Raw genomic sequence first — 15,527 nt, forward strand, 5'->3', positions numbered from 1 at the left:
AGTGAATTGACATGCTGGGGTGAAGTTACTGCCCATTTGAAAGCTGGAACATTTTTTCCAAAAACATTATTTTTGTTTTAGCATAGTTTATGTTAAATGCCTTTTTCAAGCAAAAGGGGTTTGCTTGTGTTCCTTTTGTTCTGGCAGTTGGGGCTTAGAGATTATTGCATAATATTTATAGATTTTTAAATTTGAGAAGGATTTTAATATTGTTAGAATAACAGCTTCCATTTACTGAGCACTTATTGTATGCTAGGAACCATTTTGAGTGTTTTACATATTTTATCTTGCTATTCAGGAATGAAAAGAATGAACTATTGTACCCTCAACAACATGGATAAATCTCAAAATCATGCTGAGTGAAAGGACCCAGACAAAAAAGAGGGCCTACTGTATGATGATTCCATTGTATAATTGTATAAAATTGTATACATTGTATAAAATTCTAGAAAATGCAAACTAACCTATTGTGACAGAAACAGACCAGTGGTTGCCTTAGGCACAGGACAGGGTCGGGGGGTTGGGAGGGAGGGAGGGATTACCAAGGGAGGTGAGGGACTCACGGAGGTGATGGATGTATTCATTATTTTGATTGTAGTGATGGTTTCATGATAGGTAAATATTTCAAAATGTATCAGATTGTATACTTTAATGTGTGCCATGTATTGTATGTCAATTATAACTCAAAAAATGTTTTTTAAAAGGGAAAATGTTAAAAAATTATGCTGCCTTTTAGTAGGAGAATGGATAAATGAGCTGTGATTTATTCACACAAGGGAATTCTATGCAGCAGTGAAAAACCAATGAAAAAGTTCTGCATGCATTAAAAGACAATGATGAAAAAAGCAAGTTACCAAAGAAGTTACAGTATGATACATATTTATAATTTAAATACACACAACAACATGGTGTATTTTATGGGTACATATATGTATCAAAAGCGTAAATTCTGAGTAATGCACATCAACTCTAGTGGTCCTAGTCTGGTTAATGAGGGGCAAGACAGAGGAAGGGATGGGGGTGGTATGTTGGCTGCACTTAAAATGCTAAGATCCATAGCAAAATGACAAAATGTTAACATCTGTGAAATCTGGGTTGTGGGTACATGGGCATCTGTTACACTATTTTCTGTACTTTTCTGCATGCTTGAAATATTTCATAATTTTTTAAAAGTTTAAGTCATTCTCCATCCCACTCTTAGCATCCAGTTCCCCTTGCCAGGGGCAACAGCTGTTTCTTGTGTGTCCTCCTGGAGATATTCTTAGTACATACAAGCATAGATGTATGAGTGTGTGTGTATATATATATGTAAATTTTTATATATCTCTTTTTAAACAAGATATACTTTGGAGCATACTATATACACTGTTCTGTATCTTGCTTTTCTCACTCAATAAACAGTGTGGAAATGGTTCCAACTCAATTCATACAGACTTTCCTCATTCTTTGTAACAATGCTTAGCATTCCATCATATGGATAATTAGGCTATTTCCCATCTTTTACATTACAGACACATTATAAACACACATTTTGCACATCTGTCTGGGTGTACTATCTGGCCTTTAAAGCAGACTACACCACATCACATCGAATCTTCTCTTAATTCCAAGGGTCTTCAGTACAAACAGCAATGAAAATGTTGGGCTTCAAAAGAGTGATGGGCTCCTGATGTGGGTGGGACAGTTTGCCACCTTTCTGATGCCAGAGCAGCTACCCTTTGGGTTGCTGCACCTCCTTTTTATGTTTTCTATTTCCTGTTGGATACCAGGCTCTTTGCTCCCACTTTTCTAATTGTTGGTAGCACCCTTTCCCCTGCCGTTTTGTTGCTTCTAAAATGTTTTCAGCTAAGAAGCCAAATAAGAAAACTTGTTTGGACTGTGACTGAAGTAATGGATGGGAGGTTCCAAGTAAGGGAATCCAGTATCTTTCAGAGTCAAGAGTATGATACTCCTCTCCTTTTCCTTGGCTATGAATTTTCACTCTCTGGTTAAAGTATTTTTTTACATTATAAAATCATTATAACATGACGCTAGAAAACAATTTCTCTAGACTACTCAAATAGTACCACTAATAATAATTTTATCAAATATTTATTATCTATCTATTTATTTAGTAATATTATCAAATATTTATTTCAGTTTCCAAAGTGTTTCTTATCAGGGAGGTAGTATAGCTTAATGGTTAAGAGCACAGGATCTGAAGTCGGACTGTCTGGGTTCAAACCCTGGTCCACCACACTTGCTGTGTAGCCGCAAGTAGCTTATTTAACTTCTCTGTGCCTTGGTTTTCTCATCTATAACATGGGGGTTATACAAATACTTTCCAAGGTTGTACAAGACTAAATGATTTTAAAACGTGTGGAAGTCTAATCTCAGGTTAGTGCCTGACACATCCCTGGTGAATGTTTGATAATATCAGTTATTATGATTATTATTATCAGTGTAGCTATAGTAGTAGTAAGAGTGGGCAGACCTGATAATCTGATCAGTCACTGGACTCAAGGCTTGCAAGTAAGTGTAGAGGTATGTATGTTCAGTAGCAAAATAGTGTTAGGATGTGAACCAGCCAGGCATGGGAAGTCTGCTTATGACCACTGCGGGTGTGAACGTGACGGTGCCAGGCCATGGTGGAAGGTTATGACATTGTGTGGCTTGATGGTGGCTGAGGTGTCATGGAGTCAAGATGAAGTTAGTGGTTTGCTGGAGTTGCCTCTTGAGAGCTGACTGTTAAAACAGGGAACTTAGTGAGCTGGTGGTTCAACACAGCCATTATTTAAAAACATAAATTAGATAAACTTACAAGTAAGTAAATTATATTAAAAACAAAGGTAATGAATATTCAAAACTCATCAGGTGCAAATTATTTGACTACATTTACCATTATCTGTGCTCTTGAGGTTATGTCCACCTACTGAATCTGCAGAGCGGAAATAGGATGCATGGTGCTCTGCTGTGCTTCTCTTCCCAACTCCATGTTCACGGACATGGTGGGGGTCGCCTGAAATTGGTCATGGTGGGAGTAATTACACATCAGAAACTGGTAAACACACAGACCAAGGCTTGATTTGTTTCGCTGACTGTGTAGACTTAAGAAAACAATTAAATTTAAAAGTGCATCGTGTCTATAACTGCTCACATTGTGAAGAGCAGAAAAAAATCGGAGTGTTCTTTCTCAAACAGAAGATGCTCACATCATTGACAAACTAGTGACGTTCTAATACAAGTCTCCATCACTTCAGTTTGTCTTGTTATCTAGGCGGGAATGACAGTCAATTGCTAGATTGGGACCGAAGTGGTGAAACTTTTACCAGCCCAGCAGGGGATGAAGCCCAGAGGCTGATTTGACAAAGAGGTGAAGTCTCCCTGTCGCTGAGGCGGGGATGGGGGATGACCTTAACTTCCATCCACAGGCTTCAGGCGCTAACCTGCTGTGAGAGGTAGAGAGAGTGCAGCCCCCACGAGCATGAGGAGCTGGCTGGATCCCAACCCTGGAAGAGCTGGCAAAGTGGTGCAGAAAGAAGGTGGGGAGTGAGCTGTCGTCTCACATGGGAACTGGGGAAAGCACAGTGCTGGCAGCACCACGCGGCTGACTCTCTATGGTTCACACTGAGCAGGGGCCACAGAAGGACCGGACCAGGTTCACTTTCATGTATAAGCTTGGCTTATAACTTTCCAATCTGCAAACAGCCCATAGGCTGAGCTCCTCGTTTTTAGTGGACTGTGCATTCTAAGGGTGGGGATGCACGTGGTCTCACGTGGGAAAGCCCGGGCGGAGGGACAGAGAGTGGGGCAAGGCTGTTACACTGTGAGGGGTGAGAGCAGGGTTCCTCCCCAGCCCTGTCACTCCCCTCCTTTTGTTGGGAGGTTGGCTTGGGCACTTCTTCAAAAGGAGGCTGTTTCTAGGGTTAATGTGATGAGTGTTTCTATATAAAAGGAGAACTCTCAGTAGGTGAAGGTCAAGGAGAAAGTGGGTGGCGAGGAGGAAACATCTTATGCAGTGAGCCCTGGACCCTGAAGACACACCCTGAGGACCCATGTCCCCTGGGGAGCCCAACGTGTACACTCCCAGTGAAATGCACGCTCCATGTGGCCAGCAGACTGGGTGTGCCACACCAGCCTTGCCACTTGATGGTGACCTTGGGCAACCACATACTTTTTCCTGAGCCTCGGTTTCCCCATCTATGAGGTATGAGGGGTGAATAAAATGATCTCTAGAGGCACATCCGCTGCCAGAAGTCTACAAGTCCATGGAAATCTTCCAGTGGGTTTTCTGTTTTCTTTGTCATCAAGGTGCTGACCTGTACTGTGTTGAAATCCTGCTCCAGGGGAATTTAGCAGGCCAGGGAGGCACTTAGGGAGAAAGGATGGGAAAGGGGACCTTGCTAAGGGTGCTGGAAAGTGGGACACAGAAGGGAGGGGAGAGGAGAGAAGGGGAGTGGGAAGGGAAGGAACAGTGCTGCCCCTGGGAGTCAAGCCTGGGAGGTGCCTGACTTCTGCTCCAGCTCCAGCTCCCGTAGGAGGAGTGGACACTCAGACACCCCACCCCCTCCTCCACGCCCCCTGGGCCCCTTATGTAAGCAGCTCCTTGCAGGAAACCGCTCTCAGCAAGAAGCCCCTTTTCCTGTCATTTGAGCAAATCGATATTGCAACTGACTTCTAAACCAGGCACCCCCATGCTCTGCTCACCTCTGACCCAAGAACAGCTTTCAAATCTTTTAATCATACAATGCCTTGCCTAACCCGTCAGTTCTTCCCTTAGATCAAAGAAGTAGAAATGGAGAATAAGTAATTAACAGATGACCAGATCTCTTCCCTGGCTTCCCCTTCAGTCATCTCGCAAATAAACTGTGTGACCAAACTGTGTGAACAGATAACGTCTAGAGGAAGATCACAAGGCGTCGACAAGCCCGCACACAGTGGGGGGATGGCGAGGACTCTGACCCCCATCTCAGTGATTAACTGAGATTACTTCTCTCTGTCTCTTTAAAAAGTTTCACGGCTGAGCAGAATCTTGGGAGATGGTTTTTGGAGGACGCTGAGGCCACCATCTCCTCAGATTGCCAGCATTCTGATTAAAGGCACCTTTTTCTTCTGTTGATACCATTTGCAAGTATGTAACTGATTTTGTGAGCAGTGAGCAGCGGGACCGAGTCACACGATTCATTGATGTATTCGGTAACACTGACCCTGCAGCATCGCCGACGTGGTGTAGTAGTTGAACGGCACGTTTTTCACCAGGTATTCCTCGACGTCCAGGCTAGCCAGCCTCGCTCCCACCAGCACCGACTTGCCGGTGCCCGCGGTCCCCACCAGCATGACCGGCCGCCGTCGAGCCAGGAGGCGCTCCAGGAAGTAGCACACTCGGATGGTCTCGCTCGTGTGCACCAAGCAGGCCTGGAGAGGGAACAGGATGAGTGTGCCGGGGGCTCGTGGGAGAAACAGATGCTGGCAGAGTGTCCCGGAGCATTTCAGGGGAGGGAATTCCTCTGGGGTCAGGGAGCTCACTACCCCGGGGAGGAGGGCCCCCCAATACCCAGTGAGACCCTCCTACTAACTCATGCTCTGGGTAGAGAGCAGGCCCTTCCCCCTCTGCCAGCGCTGTCTGCCTCCCTGTGGCCTCTCTTTTAGAATCTTCTGCCCTGGCCATCCTCCTTCTCCTCCAAGGATGCTTGTGGGGGTCCGGTAATTAAGTTACCTAGGCTTTGGGAGATCTTGTGACTTCATTGCACCTATAATTTCCTCTGAAAAGACAAGTAGCTGGGGACGACTAACTTCTAGTGAGGTTAAACCTTTCGGACATCCATAAGGGTCTGCTGCTAGAGCCACTGCAGATCCCGGGGACACTGCACGTCCTTGGTCACTCAGCCACACTCACCTGCAAAGGCATCTCAGGGTCAAATTCAAACTGGGGGATGAGCTTGGACCAAGGCTCGAATTTCTTGGTCTCTGGGTCTATGTAATAGTCAAAGATGGTTCTTTGGGAGGGAAACTTGACTGTTTTGAACTCGGTCAGCCACCATTTGCTGAACTCTGCCCGGTCGTCCACGAGCTGCCAAAACAAAGCAGGTCAGGAGTCAAGGCTCTGCAGAGCACAAGAAGCCTGGAGAGGCTGCCCTGCATCGGGCAGAAGGTCAGGGCTGGGAGCAAAGAGGGCTCCTGCTTATCCCCTGAGGATCAACCCCGACAAGGCCCAGCTAAGCAGGGGCTGCCCTTGAGCATGTACGTGTGCCCCTGCTTGACCAGGTGGCTGGGTCGCCCTGGCATTATGCATCTCAGAGCACTGGCAGGTGGAGGGTGAAGGAAGGAGGTGTAAGAACACAGAGGAGAGTAGGAGCCTATGGCCCCAAGATGGGCAAGTACAGCCAAGATCTCCTCAAGAGACAGATCCACCCTGGTCCCCCTAGACTTCCAAGGCTCTGAGCAACATCCAGGACAGCAGGCAGGGATGGAAGGAATAAAATGGTGGCTGTTGACACGTGGGGGCACAGGATGGTGTGGTGAGAAGAGCCTCAGCTGGAGAGTCGCGCACATAAACCACTGACAAATCACGTCTTTCCACGCCTCAGTTTTCTCATCTGATTCTAGGAAAGGGTATTTCTAAATTTCTTTCAAGAGCTAAAATTCTAAAACTCTAGGAGAAGCAGAGACAAAGCTATACAGGTCTTTCTGACGGAAGGAATAGGTAGTACTATATATGCATACATGTTAGATCATAAGCCCCTAAGGATAGGGCTGTGCACCCGTGTACTCAAGCTAGTGAGTCCAAACTGAAACACAACACACAAAAAAGCATCCCAAACATACCCGCTGCTACTGGCAACTCTCTGGTGGAGCAAACCCACTCTTTGAGCACACAGACCTAGGAAAAATCCTAAAAAGGGAAGAGGTCCAGATTGGGCATTTTAGGAAATGTTCCTGGGGAGGAGGACAGACCAGGGAGCCGGGCGCATGGCAATGAATCTGGACTTGGAAGAAATGGCACTCATTTCGCTGTCTATTAGGTAAATGAGATTGAATTCTTTTGCCTTAAAAAGAGAATGGAAATAGGCCTTAATGACAGATTTGTTTGCTGTTCTTATTCTGATCTGAATTCAGATTAAGAGGACACTGTATCTTCTCAATATTTGTTCTCTGCAATCAGAAGCCTTAGGAAGAAAATCTCCGTTTTTGACTCATGGATAGAATTCTTTTTTTTTCCTCTGTGTAATTCTTTATTAAAAATACTGCTGTACACATAGAAACTGAAAGCAGGATTAAAGGTGAATAACCCAGATTGGGATCATGACATTAGAATTTAACATACTGGTGCTTTTTGGGGAAGTTGTTGACATCCAAATCACAGAACCAAGGTCAAAGCAAAATACAAAGGTACCCTAAAAAATATTTACAATGAAGTAAATATACTAACAGAATTTAAAATAGGTACAAAAAATTAAAATGACCAACATTACATGACTTCAAGAGTTGTCCTTTCTGTGCTTTTATCTGTCATAACAGGAAGGTGTGGAAAGTTTATATCCTTAATTTGAGTACTCTCAGATATTAAAATCTTCCTATGAATTAAAAAGACTAACTTTTAGATAATCTCTTAAGTGGAATTACACTATGGAAAAGAGTGCTTCCCTCTCCAAAACACCTAAGCAGAACTAAGAGTGTTATTGAAAACCATTCCCAATAAAAACTAAATGAAAAATAAATTAAAAAACAAAGCTTAAAAAATATGTATTACCTGACACCAACTGTTTTCTGGCTGACAATATTTACTCATGAAAACATATTAGCTGTCTACCTTCGGATAAAATTCTTGAAGACCTTTAACTTCCTAATGAAAACCATCTTTTAAGTTTATATGGAGAATCCAAGACAAAGACCATCTCTAGAAAGAAGGAGGTTGGGTACACCTTCTTTCCTCACTCCCAATTCCACCTTGAGCTACCCTGTCAGTTTCTCAGCCAAGCCATTAGCTGGGCTACACCAACACTGTCTGGCTTCCTGCAATCCGGTGCTTGACCTTACCGTCTACTGTAATTGGACACTGGAAGGACAAGGTCACCTCTGCTGAGTCAGCCCATGGCCTTTTCTCAGTTTGACTCTTCGAGTGTCTCTTCAGCAATGACCTCAATGAAGAGGCCCCTTCTGAACCCCATCTCCTTAAGGTTGTGACAATTCTCTGGTCCCTTTCCTGCACTAAGTCTGTACTGGCACACAGTGTGGTACAATGTAGCAGAGTTTGGAACACAATATCCCCTCATTTGGTCTTCACAATGCTCTAAGTCATCCTGGCTACTGAAAATTACTCCTATTTTATGTATGAAAACACAAAAGCTCAAAGGTTACACCTCTGGCAGCAGATGGCAAAACTGGGAGTTGAACCCAGGTTCTCAGTTGCCCAATCCGGTGCTCTCTGAGAGATCATTTACTTCTGAGAGAGAATTCCCTGGGATTGCTGCAAAGTATTTAGCCAGGATCCACCCCTCCCCTTTTTATTAGAACTTCTACCCAGGTATGGGCTGTATTTTGTATTATATTCTGCTTCGCTTTAATAACAGCTTTTTAAACATAAGCACCATTGGTGTTCCTGATGCAAATATTTTGGCCAACTTCATACTTTTTGATTTACAGCACTATTTTGTGTTGGGCTTGAATGCAGGCTGTGTGGGGGGCTTGGACAGTCCCTGCTGTTAAAAGCTTTCTCCCGTGTTCTCTCCCCACGTGCCAGCACAGCCGCCGACAGCTCCAAGTGCTCCAGAACCCGCGGCGCCTGGAGGGATGCTTTCTCCTGGGCTTTTAAAAAGAATTGACTGGATTTAAATTTTTCTACACGGAGATAGAAAAATTGACCAAGTGTCTTTATCCTGATACCCCACTGCCTGCTCAGCACCAGCGTGAGAGAGAAGCCCAGCGGTGGTTGCTGTCTGACATTTCAGCAGGCGAAAGGTCAGGGACTGTATTTGAGGGAAAGCCACAACCTCTGCTTTCCGGATCTCTGCGCATTCATCGAGGCTCTCGTCCATCCTGGTGGACGCATTGGCTCCTTGCCTCAAAGGGGGAATGTGAAGCTGGGAAAGAAGCAGTCCATGGAGAAGCTCCAAGGGCCGCAGAACAGACTGCATGAAATTCTCAGCTGTCAACTCCCAGTCCAGGCACCCTCCTGCTCTTGGAGTGGCCCCCTTCCCCGCCAGTGTCTAGCTCTGGAGAGGAAGATGGAGAAAGGCACATTTCCAGGGGCTTCTGAGAGCTGCTTTCTGAATTGTGAGCACCAAGAACATGTAGGGGGTGATGGGAGGTAGGATGAATGTTATAATCCGAGCCCGTGAAAACAGAGAATAAACTGATTGCTAATTCTAAATTAATTGTTAATTCTTCCAGCTCACCTTCGTTTTGGATTCTTAGAACATGGTTTGCCCTGGGAGGCTGAAATTTTTACCTTTTTATTTGGAAAAGCCCATAATCAACCCAGACCAGAAAGAGTAAATGATAACTCTCCAACACTTGAAGCTTGGTTTAATCCCCTGTTGTGAGAAAGGCACCAGATATTTGCTATGAAACTGAATATCTGTGGTAGGAGAACATTAATAATAAACACTATTCTAAGAGCTTTACATGTGGGCAGTTAGAACAGCATTCCTTCATTTAATGCCTACAAACATCCTAGGAACTGGGTACCACTATCATCACTCTCATCTCCTTTGCACACATGGGGAGAGTGAGGTGGAGAGAGGTTAAATTACTTGTCCAGGGTCCCCAGGTAATAAGTGGCAGAGTTAGAATTCAAATCCAGAGTCCATGTTCTCAGCCTCTATATGATACTGCCTGATAGCTAGTCAGTTCTAAAAGACTGGTCTGCCTAACCTCAAATATGTTGTTTCTAGGTAAAGTACCTTTTATTTGGAGAAAACTAAGTAAAGAAAAGGTTGGGAATACACAAGGCTTAGAGAATAGGATGCCAAGACACCCCCAAACAGCACGAAGCTACAGCAGCCAACACCATGAGATGAATACTACTTCAGTTTCCTATCCCTAGATGTCAATTAGCCTTTGGTCTAACCTTCTACGGACAGCTCTGCGTTTCAGGGGTATGAAGATGTGATGGTTGGTACAGAGTGGTACATGCCTGTTCTGGAAAGTTTTTAAGAAGCCTAAAGGGATTCCTCCTACTCAAGCTTCTACAGCACAGCATCATTCCACCTACAAAACACACATCACCTTGCAAATTAAGGTACTTATACCTCCAGTTTTTCAAACTCAATCAGCAACTGCCCAAGAAATTAGGGATACATTCACTAACTCAAAAAACAACAGCTCAAAACATAGCCCAATCTCACCTGTCTCACTACCTGAAGCCCTCCTAAGGGGACTGACGCCTTTAGCAGAAAAAGGGAGAGATAACTAAATAGTTTGATGCTTCTGTGTTAATTCTGACTTTAGCTGTTCTGTCTTCCAAATCTTTGCTGTTTAGCGTGGGTGTTAGCCTCAGCACACCCTCTTACCTGATCTTGGACCATTGCTCCGCCAAAAGCCCAGATGGCAGCAAACACAAAATAAAGCTCGTAGGTTTCCTTGGGGCAGTCTGCAGGGATGTTCTCATCGGTCAGCAGACACTCGAGAAGGTGGCACAGCGTCTGAACCATGCTCTGCTCTGGGATTGGAATTATCTTCTTAAATCTGCAAAGAGAGACACAGATATGCTCTAAAACACTGGATTCTTCCATCCTAGAGGCATTGTTGGACAGCTATGGAACCCTGTTGGTGTCTGTGGACTCACGATTTGACAAGTTCATGCAGTTTTGCAGCAGCAAAAACGTTGGTATTATAGAGGCCCATAGTGCTACTTAAGCTTTTGTTTCCATCAGCTGTTTGGGGGTCTGCTCCCTTTGCAAAGAAGGAAGGGACCGGAGCCCTCCTGAGATGATCCCTTTTCTCATCTTCCTTTCCTCTGATGCCCTCCCCGCGCTTCCCTTCTCTGAACATTGAGGACGCCCCCCACCCGCCCCGCCCCAGTCCTTGGGGAATGTAGGAAGCTGCAACAAAATGAGTAAATATCTCACAGTGTCACTGTTTCAATTGTCAAAAATCACCTACAGAGCCAAGGTGGGTGCAATTCTGAGGCTGTTCCTCCACTCCTCCAGCTCAGAGGAGTGCCCTCAATTCAAACACACTGAAAATGTTTTCTCTGGGGCTAGAGTCTTGTCTGGGGGAGGCAGAGTGGGCCAGGACAGAAGGTGATTTACATGACTAAGTTCTGTCTTTCGTAAATATAACTCTGTGACTATGTCTTGACCTGAATTTGTACTTTCAATCTTGGTTTAGAGGTCTTGGCTGAAAGGCAGGTATCCAGAGACACAAAGGTGCACCTACACCCAAGGGAGCAGGAACACACACACAGACACACGCACAGGGCACTCTCATCCCACCAGGCGTACACACAGAGTGCACCACGGACCCATATACTCAACCCCTCCTGCCCTCGTCATCACCTCCCAGAGAGGATGAGCTCACAGGCTGCACAGAGGCAGGGTCCACTGTTATAAGATGAACAACACCATCAACAGACATCTTAGAAGTCACTTGCCAGCACTGGGCTTCGGAGTTTCATGGCGTTCCATCCTCTTCAGTGTTTTGTGTTGTGTTGGTTTTGAGTCTGGCTGCAGTCCTTACAACAATGCTGTGAAGTGGTCTAAGAGTCTAGGCATTATGTCCATGAGTAGTGAAGAAACTGAGTGCTTGGGAGGCTTTCCTTCATTTCTTCAATGCATATTTGTAACAGAATGTCAGAATGGAACTGCCCCAGGCTCAGTTTTGGATGAGGTGCTGACACAATACAGGCCAACTACTCTTCCAATTCCAAACTGAGATTCCAGACAACCTGGCCTCTGGTGCTCTCAAGGATTTATAGCCGCGGTCCCGAACATTTTTGGCACCAGGGACTGGTTTTATGAAAGACAATTTTTCCCCAGATGGGGGCGGGGTATGGCTCAGGCGGTAATGCGGGTGATGGGGAGAGATGGGGAGCGGCAGATGAAGCTTCGCTGGCTTATCTGCCAATCACCTCCTGCTGTGCGGTCCGGTTCCTAACAGGCTGTGGACCGGTAGCGGTCCGTGGCCTCGGGGTTGGGGACTCCTGGTTTATAGGATCAAAGTGGTAGATGCTGAAGGGGCTAGAAATGAGCACACAGGACTTTGGGGAGGGCTCTGGGTGTGCAACGAGTGCCCCTCCTACAGGGAAGGCAGGCGCTCACCCTGAACAGAGACCCTCAGAAAGGGGCTCCCTTAGGACCCAGGCTTGGAAATCCCTGAGGAGACCTGCTAACCTTGCAGTGTAGGGTCAGAGGGTGCTCGCTGGGGCACTAACCCTGGAGTCCAGGTATGGCCGTGAGCATGTGGGCTTGTTTAGATACTGGTGAAGGGGTCCAACCTGGAGGGTTTGTGTGAGGAGCTGTACGCGACCAACTGATGGAGAGGCATTTACTTGCTTCGAGGGAAGGCATACTGGGGATCTCCAGGGATGGGAGGGGTCCAAGCGACCCACAGAGGCTTCCAAAGAGTCATTTCCAAACCTGCCACAGCTGGGGTAAATGAGGTCACACCAGGTCCATCATGAAGGCCTTTCCTGCCCCTCACTCTCTTCCCTGTGTCCCCCCCTTCAACCCTGAGGGGTGAGAAGCTACAACTGGTAAGGGGGCGACTGGTAGAATAAGGACAGAAGTCAAGAACACCGTCCTTTCCCACTGTAGGTGGAGGGCTATGTGGGCAGTGGGAGAGTTTGTATGTTTTTTCAATTTTCACTGCCTCTTTTTAAATTTTTCGCGTGTGCATGTGCACGTGTGTGTGTGTGAGATTGTGTGACTAGAAGTGATGAGATGCATTTTTATTACTGAAGAAGGACCAGTAAAATCAGCAATGTTGACCTAGATTTCATCCAGGGGCAGAGGAGAACATAAAATGTTTTTGAAGGAACAGTGGGAGACAAAATAAAGTTGTTTATAATCACCCCTTACGAGCCCTGCTTGTTCAATATAAAAATTACTGTGTGTTGGCATTGCTTCATCGTGACGGGGCCACAGAAAGCTGGCATTACAATACGGTGATGAATAAAATAGAAGTAGGACTTTTCAGTGAGTGTCTTGTCACTACCAGCTGAGGCACTGAGTAAGCACCATGGGACCTTGGCTCCCACATCTGCAGGATGGTCGGCCCTCATAAGGATATTGTGAGAATTACATGAAGGAAACCCAGAGCAGGCACCCTCAACCACAGCTATGGGTTTTTCCTTGATAACCACGGGGCTCAGAGACTGGTGGCGGGGGGATGTTTCTCTGGATGGACTTAATACAGTCTTTAAAGCTTGTTTCAGAGGCTGTGCTTGCACACGAGCACACACGTGTGTACACACACACACACACACACGAGTTTGGTATCTCTTGTTCTAAATGCCCAGAGTGGGAAATGGCCGAATTTTTAGTTAAGGATAAATTGAACAAGTGTCTCAGCAAACCTTAAAGAATAGGGGATGCTATTTTCCTAAAACCTCCCCCTTTGTTGCCACTTTAACTCTTTGCAGCCCTTGTCTATTTGAGACACTAACCACGACTGCCTACTTCCAGACTCTTGCTGCCACGGTTGCTTTATCTCATTAGATGCCAGGGCCACAGAGCTCACAAGCCACAAGGGGTTAAAGGCTTTTTAAAGGCTTTATGAAAATGCTGAAGTTTGGAAAAATAATTATTAACCCTGAAGTATAAAACTTACAAAATCAAAACTAATAAATGTTTAATATCTGAAAACATATCACTATGTCAACTATTCAACTGTGACTCAGTTTTTACTTACATAAAATTCTTTCTTAACATGGTGGATTTTGATGGGGGAGGGCGGGGCACATGAAGAAAGAGTGCCTCGGGCCATTTTGCCCTGGGAGCTCTCCCTTCATCTCTGCGCCACGCTTGCAAGCATTTGCCATCCTGTGTTTCTCAGGCCAATGAATAAGGAGTTGGGAATCATTTTGAGTGACAGACTTTATTTCCAGGAAACATCAAACTGACTCTGTTTGTTGAACATTCAGGAACTGAGGATCTCTGAGTCATGTTACCTTCACAGCACCAGCTTCTGATGGTGCAACCGGGCTGAACAACAGGGCTGAGTGCCTGATTCGTTGAATGATGCGTCAAATGGCAAAGAAAGAGAATGTAAAACAAAAGCAGGTTCCAAACAGCGGAACCCTTCTCTGCAGACACGTATAATATTCTTGCTATAATAAGTATCCTTTTGGTTAAGAGCAATTACTATTTTGTTTACGTGTTAAGTGGTCAGGGCTTGTTGCTTTTACTTTTGCAAACCCATTGGAGGAAGAGTGAAATCTTAGGGTCCAGAGGGGTAGGACTGGTCAAATGATGCATTATACCCAATCCTGTATCATCTAGGCCATGGATGCCCACAGCCAGGAACAGGAAGTGGGCCCCTTGTGTTGCTGACAGGTGTCATCTTCACCTCTAGGCCTGTTGATCTGGCCTGTATCAAGTGTAGGAGGGCCAGCTGCGTGCCCTGAAAAGCAGAGGGTCTCAGGATTGCTGTCTCTGCTACCACAACCCGCGGCCTCCTCCAGACATACCCTCATAGCCCTCCAAAAGGTCCTTTACATCTCTCTCCTCTTCACTCACCTCGCTTCCTGCCTGAACTGACAACAGGCATCCCATCGCCGTCCTAACGTGTGTTCCCCTCTGCCATCTGCCACACCCGGGGTGGAATGCCTAGGGACATCTGACTTTGGGGACAGGACAGAACATCAGCGGGACATCAGGTATGAGCCAACAGGCTCTTTATTGCTTGTTACCTTCCTTACCCCTTGGCCTACCTGGTTCTGAGTGTGTCTAAGCAGGCTGGAAGATACTTGTCAAACAGAAAGGTTAGGGTGGCTCTCTCTGTCTGGATCTCCCTCTTGTCGATCCAGCTGCTCACAGGAGGGTTCCACCCCAGGTCTGCAGGGTTGATGTACAGGATCCCTGGGAGCGTAGAGGATACAGCTTAGTGACATTTCCATAGATCTCAGGATATTCTTCATCCCAGAGAGTTATTTTCTCTGTTTAGAAAATGTACTGAAGGCTGGGCTTGGAAAGAACAGAGATCTGGCCGAGGTCTGAGAGGGCAAATGGGTTTGCTTTTGGGATCAACTCCAACTCACTGATAATAGCTGATGGAAAGCAGTGTTGAGAAGGATCCTGAGGCCAAGTCTAGGCTCAGGAGGAAAGCAGGCTGTGATTGATTAGCAATACTTGTCATGGTGAGGAAGGGTGCAGATCGCATGGTGGCCCCTAAAAGGATGGAACCATGTCCCACCCAGGAAAGTTAACGTATAAAGTTATTATTTTCCACCAGGATGTGGTGAGAAATTGCAATGCTCAGTCATCTTCATTAGCCTTCATGGAGGCTAGAACTGGCCTGAAAGTAGCCTAATTCGAGACACTTACGTGCAGAGGACCGTTGTTCAGCTCAGGGGCCAATCCCTTCCCATTACTGTAACATTTCTGAAT

The 15,527-nt window shown here is 45.8% G+C and overlaps 1 protein-coding gene across 2 annotated transcripts in view; it reads right to left on the bottom strand.

Annotated features, from left to right (window-relative positions):
• Window positions 1-15,527, bottom strand: part of DNAH9 (dynein axonemal heavy chain 9) — a gene marked incomplete at its 5' end in the record, with an annotated part of 308,568 nt that overhangs the window by 140,418 nt on the left and 152,623 nt on the right. For both annotated transcript variants that reach the window (XM_082605525.1, XM_082605524.1), the window contains 4 exons: window positions 5,187-5,394; window positions 5,876-6,049; window positions 10,491-10,665; window positions 14,852-14,999. In XM_082605525.1, coding sequence (XP_082461651.1) covers window positions 5,187-5,394; window positions 5,876-6,049; window positions 10,491-10,665; window positions 14,852-14,999 — 705 coding nt within the window. The remainder of the gene's footprint in view (window positions 1-5,186; window positions 5,395-5,875; window positions 6,050-10,490; window positions 10,666-14,851; window positions 15,000-15,527) is intronic.

Source organism: Mesoplodon mirus, assembly GCF_964341445.2.
Source record: "Mesoplodon mirus genome assembly, chromosome: 18".
NCBI classification, from domain to species: domain Eukaryota; kingdom Metazoa; phylum Chordata; class Mammalia; order Artiodactyla; family Ziphiidae; genus Mesoplodon; species Mesoplodon mirus.